Source organism: Tursiops truncatus, chromosome 2 (genome assembly GCF_011762595.2).
Source record: "Tursiops truncatus isolate mTurTru1 chromosome 2, mTurTru1.mat.Y, whole genome shotgun sequence".
Taxonomy (NCBI): domain Eukaryota; kingdom Metazoa; phylum Chordata; class Mammalia; order Artiodactyla; family Delphinidae; genus Tursiops; species Tursiops truncatus.
In genome coordinates, this window is record NC_047035.1 from 67,232,912 (window position 1) to 67,257,963 (window position 25,052).

A 25,052-nucleotide genomic window follows, 5' to 3' on the forward strand; every position below is an offset into this window, starting at 1 on the left:
TGATAGTGCCTGTACCCACGCTTTATTCTCCCAGGTTTAAAACATTGCTATTTTGGGAAATTATATTCTTCTTGATAGGTGTTCCCTTAAAGTGACTAACCATGGCCAGCTCTGAATCACAGACCCTGACTTGCAACCAGTCTGTCTAAGAAAGTGGTCATCAGGAGATAAGCCGGAACTACAGCTATGCTGTCCGTATGGTAACCACCTGCCTCACATGGTGATTTAAATCAATTAAAATTAAATAAAATTATAATTTCAATTCCTCATTTACACTAATCACATTTCAAATATTCAAGAGGTACATGTGGCTTAGCACCTACCACATTGGATGGCACAGATAGAGAACATTTCTATCACTGCAGAAAGTTCTATTGGACAGAAAGTGCTGGTCTATAGTGCTCTCCCCAAGCAATCAATAAGAAGGTGGATTTTTTTTTTTTGCATTACGCGGGCCTCTCACTGTTGTGGCCTCTCCCATTGCGGAGCACAGGCTCCGGACGTGCAGGCTCAGCGGCCATGGCTCACGGGCCTAGCCGCTCCACGGCACGTGGGATCCTCCCGGACCGGGGCACGAACCCGTGTCCCCTGCATCAGCAGGCAGACTCTCAACCGCCGTGCCACCAGGGAAGCCCAAGAAGATGGATTTTAAAACCAGACCCAATGCCCCCTGTCCCTGCAAGGCCAGTCTCTGGAATGGCCAGACCTCTTGCTCTTTCAGCTTTGGAGGGCACCAATCCCTTCCTAGCTAGAGGCACTACCATGTCGCAGGCCACTAGGCAGCTGCCCAGCTCCAACCGCTGAATTAGGAAATAGCTGACAGCAAGCCTCATGCATTAAGGCAGTGGTTCTCAAACTTAAGCATGCATCAGAATCACTTGGAAGGCTTCTTGAAACACAGTTTGCTGTGCCTCAACCCAGAGTTTCTGATTCAGTAGTCTGGCGTAGGCCAAGAGTTTACACTTCTAACAAGTTCCCAGGTAATAATTATGCTGCTGGTCCAGGAACCACACTCTAAGAACAAACTGCACTAAGGCAATGAAAACAGGCTAGTCGATTGCCCTGTAACGAAGTCTGCCAGGGCTTCCCTGGTGGCGCAGTGGTTGAGAGTCCGCCTGCCGAACTGAAACCCGTGCACCTAGAGCCCGTGCTCCACAACGAAGAGTTGTGGCTCCACAACAAGAGAAGCCACCGCAATGAGAAGTCTGCGCACCACAACGAAGAGTAGCCCCCGCTCGCCACAACTAGAGAAAGCCCGTGCATGGCAACAAAGACCAAATGCAGCCATAAATAAATAAATAAATTTATATAAAAAAAGAAGTGCTGATATATGTTACAACGTGATCAGCATAACCTAGAAAACATTATGCTAAATTTAAAAAGCCAGTCACAAAAGACCATATTTTATTGTACTTTATATAATTCTATTTATATAAAATGTCTATAACAGGCAAACCTATAGAGACAGAAAGTAGACTGAAGATTGCCTAGTGCTTGGAGCAGGTGGAGGGGATAATTGGGAGAGAAATGCTAAATGGTATGGTGTTTCTTTCTGGGGTGATGAAATATTTTAAACTTGATTGTGGTGATGGTTACACAACTCTGGGTACATACTAAAAACTGTACACTTTAAATGGGTGAACTGTATGTTATTAAATTACATTTCAGTACAACTGTTAAAGGACTGCTGGAAAGGAACTCATGTATTCCTTAAGGGGACTTGGTTTTGATCCTCAAAGCAAGGGTCTGGATGGAAATGATTCTTAAACTAAAAGGGTCCTGGTGTCCTAGGAGGGGAAGCAGAAGAAAGAAGAAAAGAGAGAGGAAGTTCGATAGCAAAATATCTTAATTGAGAGAAAGACACAAGAGGTTCTTAGTCTTATAGAACTGGTTCTTTATAAAGATCTAAGACACACGTAGGTTTCTAACACGTTGGATGAGCCAGAAGGAAAGGTAATGAAAATTTGGCCTCATTTGATTTTTAACTTTTACACATTAAAGCTCTATATTAACACGTTTTTTTAAATATATAAATGTATTTATTTATTTATTTTTGGCTGTGTTGGGTCTTTGTTGCTGCGCGTGGATCTTCTCCAGTTGTGGTGAGCGGGGGCTACTCTTCGTTGTGGTGCGGGGGGCTCCTCATTGCGGTGGCTTCTCTTGCTGCGGAGCACGGGCTCTAGGCGTGCGGGCTTCAGTAGCTGTGGCACGTGGGCTCAGTAGTTGTGGTGCACGGGCTTTGCTCCGTGGCATGTGGGATCTTCCTGGCCCAGGGCTCGAACCCGTGTCCCCTGCATTGGCAGGTGGATTCTTAACCACTGCGCCACCGGGGAGGCCCATTAACACATATTTTTGACATAGACCCATTTCTGGGAAATTGAGCTAAGGACGAAAACCATTTTTTAGTCATTAGACTTACCACTCGGCTGAAGTAGTCGTCTAAAACTTCCACGAAGTTATGGATGAATTCATAAATTGCCATCTCATTCTGAAATAAAAAAGGACGGGTGCAGTTAGTTTTATTTTTATTTATTTATTTATTAAAAAAAATATTTATTTATTTTTTGGCTGCGTTGGGTCTTTGTTGCTGTGTGCGGGCTTTCTGTAGTTGCGGCGAACGGGGGCTACTCTTCATTGTGGTGCGCGGGCTTCTTATTGCGGTGGCTTCTCTTGTTGCGGAGCACGGGCTCTCGGTGCATGGGCTTCAGTAGTTGTGGCATGCAGGCTCAGTAGTTGTGGCTCACGGGCTCTAAAGTGCAGGCTCAGTAGTTGTGGCACTCGGGCTTAGTTGTTCCGTGGCATGTGGGATCTTCCCGGACCAGAGCTCGAACCCGTGTCCCCTACATTGGCAAGTGGATTCTTAACCACTGAGCCACCAGGGAATTCCCGGGTGCAGTTAGTTTTAATATGACCTATTGGGGAAATCAGACATGGAGCTGCCCAGTCAGCAACCAGGTTTTAGAGCATTTGGTAAACAGATAATGTGAGCAAAGCAGCTTCCTATTGACAAATATTCAGAATAATTCTAGGACTTATTTCTTTAAAAGAAGCTTATCAATAGGGGAAATGTAGAAAACCTTAACCTCTAAGAGTTTTTGAAAAGTCCATGATGAATTTAACTGAATTGAAACCAGATTGTGTCTGGTGATTATAGAGTTCTGAGATTTACTCCCTGACTTCATCACCAACTGGCTGAAGCCTGGTTTTTGTTTTGTTTTGTTTTCCCCCAGAGTCTTCATGTCATCACTTTCCCATCTGTGAAGATGGGGAAACCATCTCAAAGTTTGGTTCATGGATAAAAAAACAATCAACTGAGATTTCAAAGTATTTTAGATCTTAAATACCCTTTCAGGGATTCTATGGCCAAAGGTGCTATTGATCTGGGACTGACCATTTCTGAAAAGGTGAACTATATCTGATGAGATGTAATTACAACACAATCATATTTACAGTTTGCTCTGCCTTCTGAAATGTCAGCCTATGTTTAATGTCACAGTTGTTTGGCCCCTACCCTTGGCTAAGCTGCCCTACTGTGCCACACTGAATGAGGGCAGGAAACTGGTATTGCTTAGGGTCGAGGAAGGCATTCTGTGGTTTTGTGCTTCTCCACAAATTGCTCATCTAATCCAAAAAAAATCCTAGGTTTATCTCTTCCACACAGTTTCCCCAGCCTTGATAAAAACCAATATCCTTCAAGAGTCAAGATAATTGTTATGGAGGTAAGTGGGGAAGAAAATGTCAATTTAAGGAGGAATCAAAATCAGACTGTTGGGCTTCCCTGGTGACGTAGTGGTCGAGAATCCGCCTGCTGATGCAGGGGACAAGGGTTTGAGCTCTGGTCTGGGAAGATCCCACATGCCACGGAGCAACTAGGTCCGTGAGCCACAACTACTGAGCCTGCGCTCTAGGGCCTGTGAGCCACAACTACTGAGCCAACATGCCACAACTACTGAAGCCCGTGCGCCTACAGCCCATACTCCGCAACAAAAGAAGCCACTGCAATGAGAAGCCCACGCACCACAACAAAGAGTAGCCCTTGCTCACTGCAACTAGAGAAAAGCCAGCACGTGTCAGCGAAGACCCAACGCAGCCAAAATTAAATAAATAAATTTATTAAAAAAAAATCAGACTGTTATTCCTAATTTTCTTGTATTTTCCATAAGCTCTTCTATTATCTTACCTCAGTGTCATTAACTCCGACCACAATGAAGAGAGCTGCATACTGCCGATATATCAGCTTAAAATCCTTATATTCAATGAAAGAGCACTAGACAAAACACAATTAGACATTAATTCCTGTGGTTGACAGGGGTTTCTTCAAAATGGCATGCATAATTTCTAGGTTCTGATTTGAGTATCTGTCAACACATTCCTAGAAATATTCAACATTAAGATGTGACACAGTCTTTGCCGGCCGCCTCCTCACAGTACTCAGGGGAATGCTTGGAAGCATCTCTAGTGGGAGGTGGAGAAGTGGTCTTGGAAAAATGTCTGAGTGTTCACATGGGTTCCCACCTGTACTTCTTCTTATTCCTTTGCTTGGCTCTGTGTGGAACTCAGCCAGCAAAGAAAAGGCTACTAAATAATCAGCATTTTAGACTGCCTCCAAAAGTGAAAATAAGCCCACATGATAAAGAAGATTTTCTTCTTTCCATCTCCCCTGGGCTCTTTTGGAAGCAATTAGAGATTCCGTTTGTACTATCTGATAGTCATTCAAGAGCCAAATATACAGAGCATACACACATGCAAAAAAGAAAAAATCTTGACTTCTTTTTGAGAAGAATCAATGTAGGCTCTTTTTATAAATTATTTAAAGATGGCTTTTGTGTGGCAGACACTAGACAAAAATCTCCCACTGTAAATATTGCTTTATAGGAATTAATAACTAGCTTACCATTACTGACTAGTGGAGGAAACAACTCCCTTCCCATTCATCTCTTTCCTAAAGCCATTGTACAAAGGGGGAGAGGAAGGCACTGGGTGGACAGGAATTGGACAGCAGGCTGAAGGTACAGTGTTGCCCTTCCTTTGGATTTTTGGGTGCGCTTGACCAAATGTGACTGAGCAAGAACGGTATGACTTTTTGCACTGGGATATGTTGCTCTATGGTGCTCAGATGTACCTGGGAATGAAGCTGCAAGTTGTTTTGGTTTGGTTTGGTTTGGTTTTTTTTGGCCATGCTACACAGCTTGTGGGATCTTAGCTCCCTAACCAGGGATCGAACCCGCATCCCTGGCAGTGAAAGCACAGAGTCCTAACCACTGGACCGCCAAGGAATTTCCAAAGCTGCAAGTTTTGATTATGGCATTTCTTCCACGGGAAAGCCATTCAACGATCTATATAATGGAGGCATTTGAGGCTTTTATTTGACATTAGGATAAAAGTATTAAGTCCAGGACCATTCTGCAGCTTTTGGTTCATTGTAGAGCCAGTATTATTTCTGTTCAGTCAGATCTTTCAAGGAAACAAAATCTATTTGAAAGAACTGAGGAACATTTTTCAAAGACTCTCAGGAGTTTCTGACATTCAAAAAAAAAGTATCCAAGCACCTTTGTGGATAAAATAAAAATGAAGCTGAGATTGTGTTACTTTGGTACCTGATTATGCTAAAAGCCCAGTGGGTTCCCTTTAAAATCTAAGATAATTTAGAATGCTTCAAAAATATCTAATGGTATGTTCATTTCAAAGCATATATTTCAGAGGGTAACCTATCAGTGAAAACTATGAAACTGTAGAGTGCCTACATTCTGCAGAAAGATTCAAACAGAAATACTTCTGCAGTTTGTTTACCTTTACTTAAAGTATGTGGCTATTAACACAGTCCTTTAATAGTTTTTGTTTTCTTTTGACAACTACATAAAGCAGTGTGTGCCATGGCAGTCCAAAGTAGTAATTCAAAGAGGACTCTGAGATGTTCTGACTGGAAAATCAATTTAGGAGCCAAGGGAAACACAGTTCTAATGCGTAACTTGTGAGCACTGATGTAGCTTAATATTTTATGACTTACCAGTGGTTCCCAGGAGCAGCCTTTCTACATATGCAGTGAAAAAGAGAACTAGCAAAATTAATGGGTGATTTAAATAAGCTTTCTGGATTTGCATTAGTTTGCTCAGTGATTTCCAAGGATTCCAAGTTTAGGGCCTAGACTAAGTAATTCTCCAACTAAAGTCCTTTGTAAAAGTAGACTCAGTTTTTACAATTCCTGTTTACTATTATTTTAACGATTTAATTTAACCTTAATTTTGGCAGAATGGATAGATTTGTTGTTTCATATGACTTTTTTAACTTCAATTTCTCCCATCTATATAATAAGACAAGTTCAAATCAAGTTTGTTTTGTTTTTAAATTACTTGTTCCAGTATTACGTTGGTGGTAAATTTATAAAAATGATAAGCAGAAAAAAACTGCACTCCACATGAGAATCATGTTATTATCCTCCGGCACAAAGTGGGTCTTGACTGTTCGCCTCTATACTGGTCATCTGACCTTCATCTTTTGGCTTAAAGAAAGCCGTCTGCTACAGGCACTCCTAAGAGTTCCAAGGGCTGAATTCATATGAACAAAAAAAAAAGGTATGTCTATTAGCAGGCTTAAATTTGAGCTGCCACTTCCATAGTGCAATAAGACAAATATGCTGACCTAAATATGAACCCAAGACTTTTCCTGATTTTCTTTGCTTTTATTTTCCTTAAGGGGATGTAAAGAGAGCTATGCGGCAGTCTTCATTTCACTTCATTTGTTAATTTTCCCTAATAGCTATTGAAAGAATGTAGTTCAAAGAAAACGATGGCCCCTGCGACTCAGTAATAATAAATTTGCCACTGCTGAGTTGAATGCAGAGATCAAAGAGAATCAGAAACTTACTTGTTCATTGGATCGAGAGAGACAGCTCTTTATGACTTCTGTTTCCAGAAGCGTACGCTTATTAATCTCCACATGTTCATAGTACTTAGAAAGTCGGGTCTGCCCTTGTTTATTCACCATGAGGAAAAATTTTATCATTTTTTTTTTTCTGGCCAGTATTTTTCCAAATATAGTTCAAAAGTTATGGCGAGGGGTAGCTGTAACCAGAACCTGAAGAATAAAAGAACAACAGAAAGGCAAGATCAAATTTCTCAAGAATCATATTAAATGTGTTCTGTAGATGAACCAGAAGTAAAACGTCTTCTGATAATATTGGTCTTCACTCCTGTGAACTAAATGAGACTTTAATAAATAACTAAAGATAAATTTTCCTTAGTTATCCTCCAAAACATTTTTGAGTATCTACAGTAGTTCTACTCATATCCATTCAATTGTTTCATCAATCTTGTTGGGCGCCAACTATGTGTCAAGCACCAGAAGGAGAATATGGATGAAGAAGTAATTATTTCTGATCTTCAGATCATGACACCTAGCAAAGGTACTGGATAGGTAAACAAATAACAGCAGTACAGAGTGATGAGTTATAACTGGGACAGGTATACTTCTGTGGTGCACAAAAGGGAGGGACAAGGAGCATCATAGGAAAGTTGGGAATGGCTTCCCAGACAAGGGGCATTTAAGCAAGATCTTGAAGAATGACCCAGAGGGAGAGACTCTGAGGCACAGAAAATAGGGGTATGAAAGCTCTGGGAAGTTCACTTTGGTTGCAGGTCAGGGGGCAAGAAGAATGGTCACAGGAAATTGAGCTGCTCGCATAAGATAAAATGGGCTTTAGAAGTTATGTTAAGGAATATGAAATTTATTCTATGGACAATGGAGACAGGATGTGTAGTGAAGCTCTTCTTTCCTTAGTGTTGAAAGCAGTAGTAACATCAACTATTTGTCGAAGTCCTCGTACAAGGCCCCGTAACAAGTCCTATAAGGTTCTGTACTGAGCAATTTACATACATTATTTAGTTCTCACAATTTTCTGAGGCAGGGACTTCTGTTATCCCCATTTTAAGGACAAGAAAACTGAATTTTACGGATGTTAAGGCACCCAGGATACCTGGATTACTGTATGTCAGGGGTGAGATGCAGGTCAGAGGCCAAGCGCATACACAGATCCATGACACCCCTACTCCTCATTCATGCTTGTGGGTTTATTTCAAACTCAGCTGTATTGAATCCCATGTTTGTTATTCTTATACTTAATATAGTTTTTGAAATAATCAATGCAAAAGCGCACAATATTGACCAATGGCCAATTCTTTCATCATGAGCATCAGAGCTGTCTCAGGCCAATCTTACAAAATCATATTCACATTTTGTAATATCTTTGAAAATCAGTGCAAAAGACCAAGGTTAACAATAGTTCTTAAGCGAAATTTTAAAACTTGGAATAATTTTACAGAATAGTTGCAACAGATGATAATATTTTTATATTATTTTTTGCCTTCCTAGCTCATCTTTTATTTCCTAAACCCTATCAGACAGGCGGTTATCTCATAACAATTCCAAACACTAAGAGCTGGTTAGAGGCAGATCCAGTCTGGCAAAGCCTGGGGCTGCTGTGTTCATTCGGTGTGCAGAACAGGATGTCATCTAGACCAGCTCAGCCGGGGATTTGACAGCTGTGCCACAGGGGGAGGCCTGTGGTCATTCACTCCCTTTTCCAGGAAGATAAACTCACTACTGTAGGTGGCATTGCAACATACTCTGTGTTATTTAATCGTCTGGTGTTAAGTCCTGCTTTTATCCTCCTTACAAATTACTGCCAGTAAAAATTATGGCAGATGACTAATAACTTAAGATTACCATCCTTTCCTTTATTCCCTTTCAGCAAAGTTATTTTAAAACCATCTTTATGAAAGTTAGAAATGACAATCCTATACCCTGGACTCCAACTGCCAGGTAAAAGAAAATATTGTCTCAAAGGTACTCATGGCCAAACCATTGCCTTTAAATGCCCTGGTTGCATTAAGTGGTAAAATGAGATGTAAAATGATCCCACTGAGATGCTACACCAAGGGATCAAATTGGTTTCCACCTTACAAGCACAGCATTCCTTCCCACTGACTTCAAGAGCAAGGATGACAAACAAGGACGTGCTGAACTGATACTCATTAGGACACAAGTCTTGAAAATAGTAGCTGAAGGCATCTAAAGACTTGAATACAGTATTTTTTTTTGCACGCTCATAAACAATTACACGATTTACAACTGTAGGATTACACAGTGGTAATAAAGCAGACAAGCAAAACTGTAAAGTATTTCTATAATAAAATATACAACACCAAAATATACAATGTGGAGACTCAGAGACAGGTACATGTTTGAGAACTGAAGATGAATGACATAAGCACCTATCCTGGTTACTAATTACCAGGGGGGAGGGAGATCAAATAATTATGAAACTGAGGTAGGGCAATAAGAAGGAATATGCTTAGACAAGTGCTGGGAGTGGTCGGGGAGCAGATATGAACTTCCTCTGTTAATATACTCTTTGCATTCAACAACACACGGGCTGGGAAAGATGTCTTGATTGCCAAGAAGTTAGGAGATTCCACACCCAAGAACTTGTGTGAATGTGTGTGAAAAATCAAGGAAGAATAAAAAAGAAACTTTACTGGGGAAGACATTACACAAAGGGTGCTAGGATGCCTAAAGGCCAAGACTAGGGAGGTGGGTAGATTCACAGTAGAATATAAACAGATCAGCGTCCCAGTCCCCTACATGATGTAAACTTAATGCTTAGAGAAAAGACAGACTGGAAAGACTGAAATAAGTATTGAATTGGGCACAGTTTTCATACTTCTGATGGTGTATTTCTGGGAGTTAGAACTGGAAGAATCTTTATAGGTTGTCATACCCAAAGATGACAAATGGATTTCAACTTGGGTGCCAACTTTGATTAACTGTACTAACTGCATTGAGCACTGTGTTGAGAAGGATTCTGAAGCTGTTTTCAGGTTCAGAGCAAGACGATGTCATGAATAATTAGTAATGTCAGTTGTGGGTTAGGAAGCAGGGTGTGGCAACATATGCACCTTGTATCTGTCATCTCTGATGTGCACTCCATTTTGTAGATGGGAAAACTGTTAATCTGAGATGCAGAGTGAGGTCCTGAATTCTGGTCTCTTGACTCATAATGCTGTCTTTATCACATTGCCTCTGCCTCACTCAGTGTATTAGTGTCATTAATGTCCATTTAAGCTTAATAAGCATCAACTTCAGGTATCTTTGGGAATGATCAACTCAACATTATCTTTTCTAATGCTGCTGCACAATGAATGGAAAATACCAAACAATTCACTGCGTGAAAACAGTAGAGTAGGAAGTTTCTGGAAATGAAAATGTTATTTGATGATGGCTAACATCCTTTCTAGCTCTAAATGCTTTCTATGTACCCCAGAACCATAATATTGTAAAACTCACACACACACACATACACATACACACACACACACACACACACACACACACACTCAGGGAATATCAGACAAAAACTTTGTTTTTGCCCCATGAAAATGACTGAAATAAAATCCCCCAAGTTACAAAGCCAATTTCCACCAAAAACTGTATACTACTCGTAAGGTATAATAGTCAAAAGCATGAACTAGGTAGAGCTTGACTGTTTGGCTCTACTACTTATTAGCCTTGTGATCCTGGGAAGATTACTTAATCTTTCTGTACTCAGTCTGAGGTACAATGGGAATAATATTAGTACTGACCTTCTAGGTTGTGAGGAGTAGTTAGTGTATGTAACATTCTTAAAACAGTGTTTGGCAGTTGGCATGAAGTGAGTGCTATGTAAGTGTTGGCCAATGTCATTACGATAGTATATCACCTCTTCCTCAGACAAGCCTTTCCTGCCTATCCCAATCCCTCTTTCTAACCACAGAAAGTTGGCTGTCTTTTCTTTGAACCCATCACTGTATCTTACAAAACCTGTCACCCTAAATAATCACTATTTGATTACATTCTGAGCTCCCCAACCAGACCAGTGATTTTCACTGTTTTACTGTGATATATTTTACACTGTGATATATTTTACATTGTGACCCAGTATACAGGTACATACATATCTGAATGGAAGTTCATAAAACAATACTCGCCCATACTTTGGGTATTGTACTCCAGTATCTTCTATGACCTTTCATTTTATAAAAAATGCAGTTGTGAGGGGTATGGATTACACAGATGTATGGATTTTTCAAAACTTACCAAATGTAAATTTTATATAAAAAGAAACTAATACTCTGGTTAATGATATACATGCTGAAGTATTGGGGGGAAATGTACTGATGTCTACAATTTACTTTTTGGGGGGGGGCGGGCGGCGGGCTGTGCTGCCTGGCTTGCAGGATCTCAGTTCCCCAACCAGGGATCAAACCCGGGCCAAGGCAGAGAAAGCCCGGAATCCTAACCACTAGGCCACCAGGGAACTCCCTATAATTTACCTTGAAATGCACCAAAAAAACTAAGATAAATTAATGGATGGGTAGACAGATGGATAGATGGTTAGATATATGATAAAGTAAGTACAGTCGGCCCTCTAGATCTGTGGGTTCCATATCCACAGATTCAACCAACCATGGATTGAACATATTTGGGAAAAAAAAATTCCAATATGTTCCTAAAAGCAAAACTTGAATATGCCGTGCACTGGCGACTATTTACATAGCATTTACATTGTATTAGATATTATAAGTAATTTAGAGTTATTTCTAGATTAAGTTATTTTAAAGTATATGGAAGGATATGCGTAGGTTATATGCAAACACTAAGCCATTTTACATAAGGAACTTGAACATGCACCGATTTGGGTATGTGTGGGAACTCTAGAACCAATCCCCCACGGATACTGAGGGACGGATGACTATATAGTAAAAGATTAATGGTAGAATTTAGGTGGTGAGTATATGGGAATTCACTGTGCAATTCTTTTCAACTTTGTAGTATATTTGAAAATCGTCACAACAAAATATTGAGGAAAAATGCTAGTTGTGGACCACTGATATATTTTTTTTAATTCCATAGATTTTATTTTTTAGAATAGTTTTAGATTTACAGAAAAAATTGCAAGGACAGTATAGAGTGTTCTCATATACTCCACACCCAGTTTCCCCTATCATCAACATCTTAGTTAGTATGGTACATATGTTACAATTAATGAATTGATACATTATTATTACCTGAAGTCTATATTTTATCCAGATTTCCTTACATTTCACTGAATGTCCTTTTTCAGTTATAGGATCCCATATTATATTTAATCTTCACATCTCCTTGGAATGCACTTGGCTTTGACAGTTTCTTACACTTTCCTTGTTTTTGATGACCTTGACAGTTTTAAAGAACACTGATCAGGTATTTTATAAAATGTCCTTCTATTGAGATTTGTTTGATGTTTTTCTCATGATTAGACTGGGTATATGGGTTTTGGGGAGGAAAACAACAGAGGTCAAGTGCCATTTTCATCACATGCTATCAAGGGCACATACTACCAACATGACCTATCACTATTGATGTTACCTTGGTCACCTGGCTGAGGTAGTTTTTGTCAGGTTTCTTTACTGTAAAGTTATTCCCTAACCCCATCCCCTGCCCTTTCCATATTGCACTCGTTGGAAGGAATTCATTACGTGCAGCCCACGTTAAGGGGTAGGGATTTTAGTTTGATCTCCTTGAGGTGGGAGTATCTACATAAAATTATTTGAAATTCTACTGCACAGGAGATCTATTCTACCTATTTATTCAACCATTTATTCACATCAGTACTGACCCATGGATATTTTATTTTATACTTTGAGTTATAATCCAATATGACCCAATGATTTTTAATTTCATAATCTGCTAAAGGACTATGACCCAAAATTTGAAAAAGACTATACCAGACAATGAACTTGTGGGTAGGGTCTATATCTTACTTCAGATATTTGCATTGTGCCTAGTATATAGTGAACATCCAATAAATGTTTGTTGAGGGACTTTGCTGATGGTCCAGTGGTTAAGACTCTGAACTTCCATTGCAGGGGGCACAGGTTTGATCCCTGGGCAGGGAATTAAGATCCTGTATGCCCTGCAGCACAGCCAAAATATATTTAAAAATAAATAAATAAATAAAATTGTTGAATGAATGAAAGCTTTTTTTGTTTAGCAATAAATTTTCCTTAAATAAAAATAACAAAAGTATTCAAGCAAAGAAAACATATAAAATACCCTGGTATCCCAACTCCTGCTGCAAATCCTGTTCATCTTACCAAAGACTGAACCAATGTTTTTCAATATGTTTAATGCATATCCTTCTAGACCTTTTCTATACATTTACATGTAAATATTCATGCATGTGTAGCAACTCTATTTTTTAAACATAAATGTGATCAATGAACTCCAAAATGTCAAGAGGCTAGTGTAGTGTCTATTCTCTTCCAGTACCATTAAATGAACCTGGTCCACTCACAAGACCCCGGTTGGATTCTACAAAAGGACACTAAAGGGATGTATTTTTGAATTCATCAAAAGGACATCCTGCTGAAACAATCTAGCTCAGGCTTTCCTGGGTCTTTGTCCCATTGGTCCAGTACCTTGGCTCCCATTCCAGCTCAGGTCTTGGTGCTTAATGAAATGGTTTGGATTTCTACACTCTTGATCTTGATCTTCCACAAGTTGATCTTTGGTATCTGCCCTTTGGCTATAACTCCAAGGGGCTTTGACACCCAGCCCTTGCACTATATAATATTATATAATATCTAACTTACAAAGTGGTGGCAAAGATTAAATGAAGAAATAATACAGTTTTTGTAAAATGTTTAGCACACTGACTTCTTTCATTTCCTCCCTTTATGTGTATTAAATTAGAGGGACTTAACGTAGTGGCCCAGTGGGTAAGAATCCGCCTGCCAATGCAGGGAACACAGGTTTGATCCCTGGTCCAGGAAATTCCCACATGCCACAGAGCAACTAAGACATGTGCCACAACTACTGAGCCTGCGTCCTAGAACCTGTGAGTCACAACTAGTGAGCCCGCATCCAACAGCTAGTGAAGCCCGCGTGCATAGAGCTGGTGTTCCCCAAAGAGAGAAGCCACTGCAATGAGAAGCCTGTGCACTGCAATGAAGAGAAGCCCCCGTTCGCCACAACTAGAGAAAGCCCGTGCACAGCAACGAAGACACAATGCAGCCAAAAATAAATAAAATTTAAAAAATTATTTAAAAAATTACAGAGCAGAAGAAGAACTACAATCCTGCAGCCTGTGGAACAAAAACCACATTCACAGAAAGATAGACAAGATGAAAAGGCAGAAGGCTATGTACCAGATGAAGGAACAAGATAAAACCCCAGAAAAACAACTAAATGAAGTGCAGATAGGCAATCATCCAGAAAAGGAATTCACAATAATGATAGTGAAGATGATCCAGGACCTCGGAAAATGAATGGAGGCAAAGATCAAGAAATGTTTAACAAAGACCTAAAAGACTTAAAGAACAAACAAACAGAGATGAACAATGCAATAACTGAAATGAAAACTACACTAGAAGGAATCAATAGCAGAATAACTGAGGCAGAAGAACGGAAAAGTGACCTGGAAGACAGAATGGTGGAATTCACTGCTGCAGAACAGAATAAAGAAAAAAGAATGAAAAGAAATAAAGACAGCCTAAGAGGCCTCTGGGACAACGTTAAACACAAAAACATTCGCATTATAGGGGTCCCAGAAAGAGAAGAGAGAGAGAAAGGACCCGAGAAAATATTTGAAGAGAATATAGTCGAAAACTTCCCTAACATGGGAAAGGAAATAGCCACCCAAGTCCAGCAAGCACAGAGAGTCCCATACAGGATAAACCCAAGAAGAAACACGCCGAGACCCATAGTAATCAAACCGGCAAAAATTCAAGACAAAGAAAAATTATTGAAAGCAACAAGGGAAAAATGACAACATACAAGGGAACTCCCATAAAGTTAACAGCTGATTTCTCAGCAGAAACTCTACAAGCCAGAAGGGAGTGGCATAATATACTTAAAGTGATGAAAGGGAAGAACCTACAACCAAGAGTACTCTACCTGGCAAGGATCTCATTCAGATTTGATGGAGAAATCAAAAGCTTTAGAGACAAGCAAAAGCTAAGAGAATTCAGCACCACCAAACCACCTCTACAACAAATGCTAAAGGAACTTCTCTAAGTGGGAAACACAAGAGAAAAAAAAGACCTGCAAAAACAAACCCAAAACGATTAAGAAAATGGTAATAGGAACATACATCTCGATAATTACCTTAAACATGAATGGATTAAATGCTCCAACCAAAAGACAAAGGATTGCTGAATGGATACAAAAACAAGACCCATATATATGCTGTCTACAAGAGACCCACTTCAGACCTAGGGACACATACAGACTGAAAGTGAGGGGATGGAAAAAGATGTTCCATGCAAATGGAAATCAAAACAACGTTGGAGAAGCAATACTCACATCAGATAAAATAGACTTTAAAATAAAGAATGTTACAGGAGACAAGGAAGGACACTACATAATGATCAAGGGATCAATCCAAGAAGAAGACACAACAATTATAAATATATATGCACCCAACATAGGAGCACCTCAATACATAAGGCAACTGCTAACAGCTATAAAGGAGGAAATCGACAGCGACACAATAATAGTGGGGGACTTTTAACACCTCACTTACACCAATGGACAGATGATCCAAACAGAAAATTAACAAGGAAACACAAGCTTTAAATGATATAATAGACCAGATAGATTTATTGATATTTATAGGACATTCCATCCAAAAACAGCAGATTACACTTTGTTCTCAAGTGCGCACGGAACATTCTCCAGGGTAGATCACATCTTCGGTCACAAATCAAGCCTCAGTAAATTTAAGAAAATTGAAATCATATCAAGCATCTTTCCTGACCACAACGCTATGAGATTAGAAATCAATTACAGGGGAAAAAATGTAAAAAACACAAACACATGGAGGCTAAACAATATGGTATTAAATAACCAAGAGATCACTGAAGAAATCAAAGAGGAAATCAAAAACTACCTACAGACAAATGACAATGAAAACACGAAAATCCAAAACCTATGGGATGCAGCAAAAGCAGTTCTAAGAGGGAAGTTTATAGCTATACAAGCCTACCGCAAGAAACAAGAAAAATCTCAAATAAACAATCTAAACTTACACCTAAAGGAACTAGGAAAAGAAGAACAAACAAACCCCAAAGCTGGCAGAAGGAAAGAAATCATAAAGATCCGAGCAGAAATAAATGAAATAGAAACAAAGAAAACAATAGCAAAGATCAATAAAACTAAAAGCTGGTTCTCTGAGAAGATAAACAAAATTGATAAACCATTAGCCAGACCCATCAAGAAAAAAAGGGAAAGGACTCAAATCAATAAAATTAGAAATGAAAAAGGAGAAGTTACAACAGACACCGCAGAAATACAAAGCATCCTAAGAGACTACTACAAGCAACTCTATGCTATTAAAATGGACAACCTGGAAGAAATGGACAAATTCTTAGAAAGGTATAACCTCCCAAGACTGAACCAGAAATTAATAGAAAATATGAACAGACCAATCACAAGTAATGAAATTGAAACTGTGATTAAAAATCTTCCAACAAACAAAAGTCCAGGACCAGATGGCTTCACAGGCAAATTCTATCAAACATTTAGAGAAGAGCTAACACCTATCCTTCTCAAACTCTTCCAAAATATAGCAGAGGAAGGAACACTCCCAAACTCATTCTACAAGGCCACCATCACCCTGATACCAAAACCAGACAAAGATACTACAGAAAAAGAAAATTACAGACCAATATCACTGATGAATATAGATGCAAAAATCCTCAACAAAATACTAGCAAACAGAATCCAACAACACATTAAAAGGATCATACACCATGATCAAGTAGGATTTATCCCAGGGATGCAAGGATTCTTCAATATACGCAAATCAATCAATGTGATACACCATGTTACCAAATTGAAGGAAAAAAACCATATGATCATCTCAATAGATGCAGAAAGAGCTTTTGACAAAATTCAACATTGATTTATGATAAAAACTCTCCAGAAAGTGGGCATAAAGGGAACCTACCTCAACAAAATAAAGGCCATATACAACAAACCCACAGCCAACATTCTCAATGGTGAGAAACTGAAAGCATTTCCTCTAAGATCAGGAACAAGACAAGGATGTCTACTCTCACCACTATTATTCAACATAGTTTTGGAAGTCCTAGCCACGACAATCAGAGAAGAAAAAGAAATAAAAGGAATAAAAATTGGAAAAGAAGTAGTAAAACTGTCACTGGTGCAGATGACATGATACTATACATAGAAAATCCTAAAGATGCCACCAGAAAACTACTAGAGCTAATCAATGAGTTTGGTAAAGTTTCAGGATACAAAATTAATGCACAGAAATCTCTTGCATTCCTATAAACTAAGCATGAAAAATCTGAAAGAGAAATTAAGGAAACACTCCCATTTCCCATTCCAACAAAAAGAATAAAATACCTAGGAATAAACTTATGTAGGTAGACAAAAGACCTGTATGCAGAAAACTATAAGACACTGATGAAAGAAATTAAAGATGATACCAACAGATGGAGAGATATACCATGTTCTTGGATTGAAAGAATCAATACTGTGAAAATGACTATACTACCCAAGGCAATCTACAGATTCAATGCAATCCCTATCAAATTACCAATGGCACTTTTTACGGAACTAGAACAAAAAATCTTAAAATTTGTATGGAGACACAAAAGACCCAGAATAGACAAAGCAGTCTTGAGGGAAAAAAATGGAGCCGGAGGAATCAGCCTCACTGACTTCAGACTATACTACAAAGCTACGGTAATCAAGACAATATGGTAGTGGCACAAAAACAGAAACACAGATCAGTGGAACAAGATAGAAAGCCCAGAGATAAACCCACACACCTATGGTCAACTAATGACAAAGGAGGCAAGGATATACAATGGAAAAAAGACAGTCTCTTCAATAAGTGGTGCTGGGGAAACTGGACAGCTACATGTAAAAGAATGAAATTAGAACGCTCCCTAACACCATACACAAAAATAAACTCAAAATGGATTAAAGACCTAAATGTAAAACTGGACACTATAAAACTCTTAGAGGAAAGCATAGGAAGAACACTCTTTGACATAAATCACAGCAAGATCTTTTTTGATCCACCTCCTAGAGTAATGGAAATAAAAACAAAACTAAACAAATGGGACCTAATGAAACTTAAAAGCTTTTGCACAGCAAAGGAAACCATAAACAAGATGAAAAGACAACCCTCAAAATGGGAAAAAATATTTGCAAACGAATCAAGAGACAAAGGATTAATCTCCAAAATATATAAACAGCTCATGCAGCTCAATATTAAAGAAACAAACCAACCCAATCTAAAAATGGGTAGAAGACCTAAGTAGGCATTTCTCCAAAGAAGACATACAGATGGCCAAGAAGCACAGGAAAAGCTGCTCAACGTCACTAATTATTAGAGAAATGCAAATCAAAACTACAATGAGGTATCACCTCACACCAGTTACAATGGGCATCATCAGAAAATCTACAAGCAACAAGTGCTGGAGAGGATGTGGAGAAAAGGGAACCCTCTTGTGCTGTTGGTGGGAATGTAAATTGATACAGCCACTATGGAGAACAGTATGGAGGTTCCTTAAAAAACTAAAAATAGAATTACCATATGACCCAGCAATCCCACTACTGGGTATATACCCAGAGAAAACCATAATTCAAAAAGACACATGCACCCCAATGTACATTGCAGCACTATTTACAATAGCCAGGTCATGGAAGCAACCTAAATGCCCATCGACAGATGAATGGATAAAGAAGATGTGGTACATATATACAATGGAATATTACTCAGCCATAAAAAGGAACGAAATTGGGTCATTTGTAGAGACGTGGATGGATCTAGAGATTGTCATACAGAGTGAAGCAACTCAGAAAGAGAAAAACAAATATCGTATATTAACGCATATATGTGGAACCCAGAAAAATGGTACAGATGAACTGGTTTGCAGGACAGAAATTGAGACACAGATGTAGAGAACAAACGTATGGACACCAAGGGGGGAAAGTGGTGGTAAGTGGGGTGGTGTGATGAATTGGGAGATTGGGATTGACATGTATACACTGATGTGTATAAAATTGATGACTAATAAGAACCTGCTGTATAAAAAAATAAATAAAATTTAATTTTAAAAAAACGCACCTAAAAATTAGAAAAATATGCTGATAAGGCTATATAAGGAAACAGATATGTATATGTTATTAGCAATCCCTTAATTTGTTACAAATTTTCTACAATGAAACCTGGTAAAATGTAACAAAAAGAATCATGAAAGTGATTCTACTTTTCAACTCAAGCACTTCAGTCTTGGGAATCTATCCTAAGGTATAATTAAAAATCCACATGCATGAAAACATTTACAGCAACATCATTTACAGTAGTGAAAAATAAATCAAGCCCAGATACTACAAACTGAGAGCCAAGTTAAATGAACACCAACTTGATGTCTTTTAACCATTAAAATAAATATGCAGACTATGAGAATGGGAAAATGTAGATAACATAATGTTAAATCACAAAATCAGAACACCAAATTTATACCCATAATGATTACGTAGAAGGAACATCTGTATAGATAAAGATTAAAAAGACCAGACAGAAATCATGCAAAAACAAGAAATAAAACAAACAACAAAAGGACAAAAAGAAAAAGAGACCAAACAGATGAACCTTGACAAAACTACTAAAGTGAAAGAAGCTAGTCACAAGGATGACATGTTATATGATTCCATGTATATGAAATGCTCAGAATAGGCAAATCTGTAGAGACAGAAAGTAGATAAAGGGTTGCCAGGAGATGGGGGTTTGGAGGGTGAGGTCTAAGAAATGTGGGGTTGTGGTGATGGCTGCACAAATATGTGAATATATAAAAGCCATTGAATTGTATACTTTAAATGGGTGGTTTTTATGGTATGTGAATTATATCACAATAAAGCTTTTAAAAAGAGACTGACAGACGAGACAATCTGGAAGAGCTCCTAACAGCCAAAGCTAGAAAGATGTGAACAACAAATAACATAGTTCTGGATTATAACCCAAAGTATAAAATAAGTACACATGAGTACATACTGATTTAAATACATGATGGAATAAATAAATGGGACAGAAGAGTATCAAACATATATGCTGATACTCTCTCCTCCAGGAGGTAGAGATTAATTCTCCCCTTCCATCTGAGGGTTAGCTGAACCTAGTGGCTCACTTCCAAAGAACAGAAGATGGGAATGGAAAATAGTAACTTTATAGTAGAAAACCTGGCACACACCACCTTAGCCAAGTGATGAAGGCTAAATCATCACGATGTCATGTTCCACCCCTGCCACCATATGACATGATAAGAGTACTTCACCTCTGTGGTATTCTTCCCCAAACCCATAATCCCATTCTAATCATGAGAAAATACATTACACAAACCCACATTAAAGGATATTCTAAAAAATATCTGAGGCTTCCCTGGTGGCGCAGTGGTTGAGAGTCCGCCTGCCGATGCAGGGGACATGGGTTCGTGCCCTGGTCCGGGAAGATCCCACATGCCGCGGAGCGGCTAGGCCCGTGAGCCATGGCCGCTGAGCCTGCGCGTCCGGAGCCTGTGCTCTGCAACGGGAGAGGCCACAACAGTGAGAGGCCCGCGTACCGCCAAAAAAAAAAAAAAAAAAAATCTGAGCTGTACTCCCTGAAACGTGAAAAACAAGGAAAGCATGAGAACCTATCACAGGTCAGAGAAGATTTAAGGAGATAATAATGACTACATGCAGTGTGGTATCCTGCAGGGGCTCACAGAACAGAAAAGGATATTAATGAAAAACTGGTGAATAGTCTAAGTTTGGTTAATAATAATGCTACCCAAGTTGTTTTTTTAGATTTGACAAATGTACCATGGTAATGCGAGAAGATAACATTAGGGGAGATAGGTGAGGGTATACAGAAATTCTCTGTACTATCTTTGCAACGTTTTTATAAATCTAAAATTATTCCAAATATGGGGAGTTCCCTGGTGGCCTAGTGGTTAGGATTCCAGGCTTTCAATGTCATGGCCTGGGTTCAATCCCTGGTCAGGAAACCGAGATCCTGCAAGCCTCCTGGTGTGGCCAAAAATAAATCAATAAAATAACATAAAATAATTCCAAATAAAAAGTTGACTAAAATAAAAAAGAGACCTACAAGTATTTCTATCAAAGTGAAGAGGGCTTGTTTGCTGGTGTGTATATTTAGTTATATTTGGTTCTATTGCTTAAATATCTTAATTTTTATCAGTATAATATAGATGTTTAGGTATGAGGTTCATTTTTATTAACATTCTCACTGATTATACTAGTCTTTCCTATTTTCTTTTAGCTAAGAGACATGCTAATTTTATTTATCTACTTATTTATTTATTTACTTATGCTGCGCCGTGCAGCATGCGGGATCTAAGTCCCCTAACCAGATCGAACCCGTGCCCCTCAGCATTGGGAGCTCGGAGTCTTAACCACTGGACCGCCAGGGAAGTCCTGAGACATGCTAATTTTAATAGGTAAGGTGTGTGTATGTGCATAAATGTGTATGTTGTATAAATGGCTTAGTCTGCCAGTCTGTCAGGCTCTATTCTGACCTAGATAACATCTTGATCTCCCATTCATCTTTCTACCATATATAATCATTTGGGAACCTTCCCTCCTTTTCCTTAGCCCATGGGTTGGCAAACTTTTTCTGAAAAGGGCCAGGTAATATTTTAGGCTTTGAGGGCCATGTGGCCCCTTTCACAACTACTCAATCAGTCTGCCACTGCAGGATGAAAGTAGCCACACATGATGTAAATAATATGTAAAGAAATGGGTATAACTGTGTTCCAATAAAACTTTACTTATAAAAATAGTCAGCAACTGGATTTCATCTGCAGGCTGTCATTTGCTCTACTCTAGACCAGTGCTCATCAAACTTAATGAGCACATAAATCATTTGGGGAGCATATTAAAATACAGAATCTGATTCAGTATGTCTGGGGCAGGGACCATACTCAGTGCATCAAAGTGTTAAAGACTCATTAAAGTACACACGTACAAGGTCATGAAGTCTGCCTTTCTGCTTATGAAATCATATCAAATAACACCAACTGAGTGCTCACTAGGTACAAGACAGTAAAGGAAGAGAGTAAACAGAAACACAGGCATTACAGGTAATTTCTTTCACTTGTTCATGGATCTTAATCCCTACTGTGCTGGATAAGAGGGCAATCTGGCTTGACATGTCACCCACAGATCCTCAGGTTCATCCAGTTGATTTGGCTGGCTTGGGTGGCAGCCCCATCCCTCATGGCCCCAGGTAGTCTCTCTCAAAGTTGTACATATATTGGAATACAGTGACATTTCCAAGAAGCAGAGAATCATTCTTTTGCCAAGGATTTACCAGTAGCTGACGAGAATATTTCACTTCACCTCAAGAAATTACAACAATGCATTTAGACCCTTATGTCACACCATATACAAAAATTAACTCAAAATAGATCATAGACCTAACTGTAAGAGGTAAAACTATAAAACTTTTAGAAGAAACAGATTTAAGACCAAATGCATAATCCATAACAGAAAAAAAAATTTTGACAAACTGGATTTTATCAGATTGAAAAACTTATACTTTAAAAGATACCATTAAGAAAATGAAAAGGCACAGACTGGGAGAAATTATTTGCAGATACAAGTCCTGATAAAGGACTTGTATCTAGAATATATAAAAGACTTTTAATAGGAAGACATGCATCACAATTAAAAAATAAAGAGAAAAAAAAAATAAACAAAGAGGACCTACTGTATAACACAGGGAATTATATTCAATATCTTGTAATAACCTATAATGGAAAAGAATCTGAAAAAGAATATATATAGGGACTTCCCTGGTGGTCCAGTGGTTAAGAATCCATCTTGTAATGCAGATTCAATCCCTGTTCCATCCCTGGTCGGGGAACTAAGATCCCAGATGCCTCGGGGCAACTAAGCCCGCGAGCGAGCTGCAACTACTGAGCCCACAAGCCACAACTAGACAGAAGTCCGTGCACCACAACGAAAGATCCCGCATGCCACAACTAAGGCCCAACGGAGCCAAAAATAAATAAATTAAAAAAAAAGAATACACACAAACACACACCAGAAACATCGCTGTACACCTGAAACACTGTAAATCAACTATACTTCAACAGAAAAAAGAACAATGGATCTGAAAATACATTTGAACAAACAGGATATATGAATGGCTAATGAGCACATGAAAAGATGTTCAACATCATTAAACCTTAGGAAAATGCAAATTAAAACTATAACAAGATACCACTTCACACCCACTTGAATAGCTATAACAAAAAATGCAGAAAATAACACGTACTGGCCAGGAACCCTTATATGGTACTGGTGGAAATGTAAATGTTACAGTCACTTTTTTTTTTAGTTGAAGTATAGTTAATATACAATATTATATGTTACAGGTGTACAGTATAGTGATTCACAATTTTTAAAGGTTATACTCCATTTATAGTTATAAAACATTGGCTATATTTCCTGTGTTGTACAATATATCCTTGTACCTTATTTTATACATACTAGTTTGTACTTCTGAATCCCCTACCCTTATATTGCCCTGCCCCACTTCTCTCTCCCCACTGGTAACTATATCTGTAAGTCTGTTTCTTTTTTGTTATACTCACTTGTTTGTTGTATTTTTTCAATTCCACATATAAGTAATAACAGAGTATTTGTCTTTCTCTGCCCGACTTATTTCACTTAGCATAACAACCTCTAGGTCCATCCACATTGTCGCAAATGGCAGAGTTTCATTTTTTTTAATAGTTCAGCAATATTCCATTGCATATACATATACCACATCTTCTTTATCCATTCATCTGTTGATAGACACTTAGGTTGCTTCCGTATCTTGGCAATCATAAATAATGCTGCTATGAACATTGGGGTGCATGTATCTTTTCTAATTAGTGTTTTTATTTCTTTCAGATATACACCTAGGAGTGGAATTGCTGGGTCATATGGTAGTTTTATATTTCGTTTTTTGAGAACCCTCCATACTGTTTTCCACAGGGATTGCACCAGTTTACATTCTCACCAACACTGTATGAGAATTCCCTTTTCTCCACATCCTTGCCAACATTTGTTATTCGTGCTTTTTTTGATGATAGCCATTCTGACAAGTGCGAAGTGATATCTCATTGTGGTTTTTTTTTTTTTTTCCTTTGGTACACGGGCCTCTCACTGTTGTGGCCTCTCCCGTTGCGGAGCACAGGCTCCGGACGTGTGGGCTCAGCAGCCATGGCTCACGGGCCTGGCTGCTCTGCAGCATGTGGGATTTTCCCGGACCGGGGCATGAACCCATGTCCCCTGCATCGGCAGGCGGACTCGCAACCACTGCGCCACCAGGGAAGCCCTCATTGTGGTTTTGAGTTGCATGTCTCTGACAATTAGCAACGTTGAGCATCTTTTTCTTGTTCCTGTTGGCCATTTGTATGTCTTCCATGGAAAAATGTGTTTTCAGGTCTTCAGTGCATTTTTTAATTGGGTTGTGTATTTTTTTTTATTGAGTTGTATGAGCTGTTTATATATTTTGGATATTAACCCCTTATCAGTCATATCATTTGCAAATATTTTCTCCCATTCTGTGGGTTGTCTTTTTGTTTCCTTTGCTGTGCAAAATTTTTAAGTCTAATTAGGTCTCATTTGTTAATTTTTGCTTCTATTTTCTTTGTTGTAGAAAACAGATTCCAAACAATATAGCTACAATTTATGTCAAAAAGCATTCTGCTTATGTTTTCCTCCAAAAGTTTTATGGTTTCTGGTCTCAGATTTAGGTCTTTAATCCATTTTGGGTTTATTTTTGTATATGGTGTTAGACAATGTTCTAATTCAGCAGTCCCCAACCTTTTTGGCACCAGGGACTGGTTTCGTGGAAGTCAATTTTTCCACAGATGGGGCAGGGGGCAGAGACATGGTGGTTCAGGCAGTCATGCGAGAGATGGGGAGTGGCAGATGAAGCTTCA

General features: G+C 38.8%; 1 protein-coding gene across 18 annotated transcripts in view; it reads right to left on the reverse strand.

Moving 5' to 3' along the window:
• Nucleotides 1-25,052, reverse strand: part of AP4S1 (adaptor related protein complex 4 subunit sigma 1) — an 82,194-nt gene that overhangs the window by 34,401 nt on the left and 22,741 nt on the right. For 16 of the 18 annotated variants that reach the window (XR_012330008.1, XM_073800591.1, XM_073800589.1 and 13 more), the window contains 3 exons: nucleotides 6,865-7,074; nucleotides 4,181-4,267; nucleotides 2,420-2,488 (listed from right to left, as the gene is read on the reverse strand). Coding sequence is in view for 17 of the 18 variants with exons in the window: in XM_073800591.1 (XP_073656692.1) it covers nucleotides 2,420-2,488; nucleotides 4,181-4,267; nucleotides 6,865-7,002 (294 nt within the window). In the remaining variant the exon portion in view is untranslated. Of the gene's footprint in view, nucleotides 1-2,201; nucleotides 2,292-2,419; nucleotides 2,489-4,180; nucleotides 4,268-6,864; nucleotides 7,075-12,101; nucleotides 12,126-25,052 lie in introns of those variants that run through there. The other 2 variants (XM_073800586.1, XM_073800587.1) reach the window with 2 other exon arrangements.